The 5324-nt window shown below is 43.7% G+C and overlaps 1 protein-coding gene across 1 annotated transcript in view; it reads left to right on the forward strand.

Moving 5' to 3' along the window:
- The window catches only part of DRG1 (developmentally regulated GTP binding protein 1), an 11739-nt gene extending 6629 nt beyond the window's left edge, over positions 1-5110 (forward strand). Inside the window, exons 5-9 of the mRNA XM_019506826.1 lie at positions 2397-2566; positions 2834-2964; positions 3204-3371; positions 3788-3910; positions 4435-5110. Coding sequence (XP_019362371.1) covers positions 2397-2566; positions 2834-2964; positions 3204-3371; positions 3788-3910; positions 4435-4534 — 692 coding nt within the window. The 3' untranslated portion in view covers positions 4535-5110. The remainder of the gene's footprint in view (positions 1-2396; positions 2567-2833; positions 2965-3203; positions 3372-3787; positions 3911-4434) is intronic.
- Positions 5111-5324: the final 214 nt, after the last annotated feature.

Raw genomic sequence — 5324 nt, forward strand, 5'->3', positions numbered from 1 at the left:
CAAGCAAAGATGGGGTGTGTTTCATTTTTGGGGGGGAAGGGGAGGTGGCATTCTCACCGTAATGGAGTTTATTTTCAAATGTACAGCTTCTTGATCTCCCAGGAATTATTGAGGGAGCTAAGGATGGGAAAGGGAGAGGTCGACAAGTCATTGCAGGTGAGCTTTGAAGGGCTGGGGGCTCGTTTTAGCCATTATTTTACATGCTAATGGAAGGGTGAGGTTTCACAGTGATTTCTTTCTGGGCCCTTGCATGCCTAGTATATGGTCAGTGTGTCTTATGTCAGAAATGAGTTACTACATTTGTAGGTAGTAGGGGGAACAGGCATTTTTCACTTTCATGCCTATGTTGCTTGAAGGTCAGGGCTTGCTCAGCTCTGTGTGCTCTGTATCTTCCTAACCTACTGAAAAGTATACTAGCACTTCAAAGGCAGATGCATTCCCACATTAAAGAAGGTGTTTGTTTTAATATCTCTGGCACAATTGATGCTATACTATAGTTGTATGTAAACATAGACAGCAGGCTCTGTCCAACCACTCAGATTCTTTAGGACAGAATCTGATTGCATTAGTGACAAATGCCCAAACTCAATCTGGTAGCACTGGACCAAAAAAGGATGGAGGCCAAGACGCATCACCAAAACTGCAAAAATAGGATGTGATTAATTTCCCACTGGTTTTCACGAGCTTTGCTGACTTCTGCTGGGGTGAAGTTAAGGTGAGAAATCGATCTTCCAATGACACTTGCTCATCCAACTTGCTAGTTTAGTGGCCTAAAAGCAGGGGGGGAGCGGTTCTTATAATAAGGCTGTACGGTGCATCATTTTGCATAAAAATTCTTTCGGTCTTTCATTTGTAGGCTTCTGAACTTGTTAACAAGGGCATGAACATAAGTAGAAGTAGGTCAGACCAGATGTCTGCAGGTCCCACCTGATTTTAGCCTGTGAATTGGAAGGGTGTTTATTAGGGGTGCACTGTCCTGGGCCCTGCCTCAGCTGGGCAGCACCTACCCCAGCTCCACTCCCTCCCACCCCTTCCCCACCAACAGACTTAGCAGCTGGACACTGCTCTCCACTGGGCTGGCTGTGTGCATGCTATGGCTGTGCACATGCACATAGCATTTATAGTTGACATTATCAGCTACATCAGCCAAAAAAGCTGATTGCCAATAATGTCAATTTTCCTTTTATCAGTGCTGATACGGTATGGACCAATATATCAGTGCACCTCTAGTGTTTATTTCATGGTGAAGTAAATATTAGGCAAGGGCCTAGGACTAGAAACTTGGCTCTTCTAGGCCTCTGTATTTCAAAAACAACTCATTGTAATTGTTATCAGGTTAGGCAGGGTTTATCTCCTTGATGGTACCATATTCTGTCATCCAGAGGTGGATTTAAGGTGTACTGGGGCCCTGAGCAAACACAAAATTGGAGGTGCCCTCTCCCTACAGGAGTTGCATTGCAAAACGGGGGAGGGGCCTCTTTCTTTCCAGGTGCCGGTGGGGGAGGCTGGGTGGACCCTGCTGGACTGGGGGTGGTGGGGGCACATGCCCACCTCTTCTCCCTGCTATAGTCAAGCGCATGCACACAGATGGGCATGCACTCTATTCTCTGCACATGGACCCACAGACACAAACACACTCTCCCTGCGATGAAAACATGCACACACACATACAGAGATGCACATGCAGAGGCACAGACACATGAACTCATGTGCACAGACGCTCCCATGCATAGAGAGACACACCCAGACATAGGCATGAGTGCATGCACACACACATCCAGCCTGGTCACACTTTTGTTCCACAGGAACTCTCCCCGCCCCCACTCTTTCTTGATTCCTGTGAGGCAACTTCCTGCTCCCTTCCCCCCCAGCAATGAGCCACCTGTGGCTCTGTCTCGCTCCCCACCTGTTGCACTGAGCTGTAGGCACCTGGCTGTGCCTGGGTGGCCGCCTCTGTGCAGCAGCACTATGCTGCTGGGAGGGGTGGCTATGGGAAGCTAAGGTGAATTTTGGGGGGCTATAGCCTGCAGAAGTGTGGTGCAGCACTCCCAGCTTGGCTTCTACCCCCAAGGCGTGGCGCTGTGTGGCACTCCTGACCAGCCCGGCCCTCTCCTGGCTGCAGGGAAACACGTATGAAAGCCAAGGTTTTAAATTTGGCATCATTTTTTGTCTCCCTGTTGGAGACGAAACCAAACTTCCACTTCCTTGCTGATGACAGTCCTGGGGCCGGGGCTCCTGGGCTCGTGCCCAGCTGGCCCGTGCATTAATCCGCCTATGCTGTCACCACCCATTGAACTAGTTCTTGGATGCTTTGACATTTACTTAATTGTACAGTGCTCTGGCAAAGATGTGTGTGTATAATCTTTTCTGGGATAATTTTTCTCTCTGATCCTCAGTTGCTCGAACATGTAACCTAATTCTGATTGTTCTGGATGTGCTAAAGCCCTTGGGACACAAAAAGATCATTGAGAATGAGCTGGAGGGCTTTGGAATACGACTGAATAGTAAGCCCCCCAACATTGGCTTTAAGAAGAAAGATAAAGGAGGCATCAATCTCACAGCCACTGTAAGTTGGAAATTGCAACATGCTGAATGGAAATGTCACTTCTAGAAAGCATTGTTGTCTTGTTGCCCTGAGGTGTACAAGGTATGCGAGATACTGTGAATTGAGTTTCTACTGCCAACAGTGCTGAATTCCTGTATCTCAAAATGCAGTTACTACTACTTGGTACCAGTGCACAATGGCTTATAGGTATTAGTGTCAATGACTGCAGTATCTGACTATATGCAAACTCTTCCTTTTCCCACCTAATGTTGTCTTTTTTATGTTTAGTGCCCCCAGAGTGAGCTAGATACTGAAACAGTGAAGAGCATCTTAGCAGAGTACAAAATTCACAATGCTGATGTCACACTGCGGAGTGATGCTACTGCAGATGACCTCATTGATGTGGTTGAAGGAAACAGGTACTGTATCAAAGTAAAGACATGTTACATGGTTACCACATGTAGTCAAATTACAGAACTGAAAAAGCCTATCCCTCAGAATCTATTATGTGGTGCACCGAGTCATTGTTTGCATCCACCCTCAAAATGGTATATCCCCCGTTCTCTTCCCTTCCCCAGACAAGGATCCACAAGGTGGCAGGGAGTATTCTTATACATTGCTACCACTTCTGTACTGCTTTGTTTCCTACTCTTTGCAGAGTTTACATCCCATGTATTTATGTGCTGAATAAAATTGACCAGATTTCCATTGAGGAGCTAGATATCATTTACAAGGTACCTCACTGTGTACCAATTTCTGCTCATCATCGTTGGAATTTTGATGATCTGTTGGAGAAAATTTGGGACTACTTGCAACTAGTGCGAATGTGAGTGTTAATTGCTGCTGAATTCCTGCATGGTTGGTTAGAGGGGTTGCAGAGACTTCTATGCCTTGGAGTCCTCATTCTCCTGTTCTAGGAATAATGGCTTCCTGTAAGCTCATACAGAACATTAGCCCTCAAATGCTCTAGTCTGTTATCAGCATTGGTTTGATTATGCATTTTCTGCTGTGCGACTTGGATGCAGACGAAGGACCAGTTTGCTCAACACATTCAAACACTGGGATTTAAGTTTATTTCCTAGTAGGAGAATGAAGGGGATGCTCTGCGGGGACAGCTTCTGCCATCTGCACGAGAGCTCAAGCTGAGGCTTAGGGCTATGGGAAAATGAGATGTTATGTTGAGATAAAAGGAAGAGGGATGTTCTTCTGTTGGTTAACTTGGCTAATTTCTCTATATTGTAGCTATACTAAACCTAAAGGACAGTTACCAGACTACACCTCTCCTGTGGTGCTGCCTTACTCCAAGACCACAGTGGAGGATTTTTGCATGAAGATACACAAAAATCTCATTAAAGATTTTAAGTAGTAAGTACCATAGGAAAAGATTGGACCAAACTATCCGCTATTTCCAGTGTCTTTACAGTGGTGCATTCCGAGTTGTGATTTTTATTTCTTATAAGTTATTCACTAGCAGCAGGATTGAAACTTGAAAAGCTATAGGATTTCAATTTGCTCTCACTGAAATAGCTTTTTATGTACATCTTTGTGTTAGTATCTGGAATGATTCAATTTCAGTGTTTGTATGTTGTACTGTAGCTTCCTTGCTTGCTGATATATCCCTTCCTGGTAGGAAAGCCACTGTTTTTAAAGCATGAGAATGGTATTAGTCTGCAGAGTCTTGAGCTCTGTAGCTATGGTTTGGTATTAATGACCCCATACCTTTTGTCTGCTTTTGGAGTTGATGCTTGGAGCCTCTGGGATAGGTATTTATGTAAGGTATTTTGTATAGATATCCCCCATAGGGACAGAATAGTAGCTGTCATTGTTCTGTGGTTATTTCAGTCTAAAGTTCATTGTGTCTTTTTTTTTTTTCCCTCTCTCTCCTTCAGTGCACTGGTTTGGGGTTCATCTGTTAAACACAACCCACAGAAGGTTGGCAAAGATCACACGCTTGAGGATGAGGATGTCATTCAGATTGTGAAGAAATAAAGTTGTCCCTGATCAATTGCCACAACAACTGGCATTGTTATTGTGACTCTCTTTCTATATACAGTCAGTTTTGAGTGGCTAAGTGGAGAGGGAGTTACTTTGTTCTGGTGCTCACTTGTATATCCAGCTGGTTGCTGAAATGCATGGTCGAAAATTGGATAAAAAGCTGAGGAGTGTATGCTTCAAAAGGGCAGTCTCTCTGCTTTGTGTTTATTACTTGTCAGGGTTATAAAATCCACACACACAAGTAGGATTTCTCTTATGCCTGTATAAAATTCATTTCTTTGTAAGCTGTGCTTTTATGTTCCATCTTACAGTATGTCTTTAACAATAAGAGAAGGCCTGACTCTACCAACCTTAACCTAAAGGGATCCCCATTTAGGCATTAAAGGCATTACGTTCACTGGATCCTTGGACATCAAACTCTTCAAACCTAGGTGTACAGCTTGATGGTACAACCTAGTGAACCACTTGACCTAATGTTGTCTTTTGTTATAGACAAGTACACGGGATGGATTTGATTTAAATCATTCGTGTTGTTTGATATAACAGTACATATTATTCACAACTCAGAAATAGATGTAGGTTTCATGTTTGGAAGGTATATGCTATACATGTTAAAGCAGTGATTTTTTTTTTTTTTTTTTTTCCTCCAGATTAATTTTTGTGGATACATCAAAAAACTGAATTATGACTTCGGTTATTTTATTTACCGAGGCTAGTTGAAGCAGATAATTCACCTTACAATGACTTCAGGTATCTCCAATTTACTAGATTAATCATGGATATT

This window comes from Gavialis gangeticus, unplaced genomic scaffold (genome assembly GCF_001723915.1).
Source record: "Gavialis gangeticus isolate Ggan-Ray unplaced genomic scaffold, GavGan_comp1, whole genome shotgun sequence".
NCBI lineage: Eukaryota > Metazoa > Chordata > Crocodylia > Gavialidae > Gavialis > Gavialis gangeticus.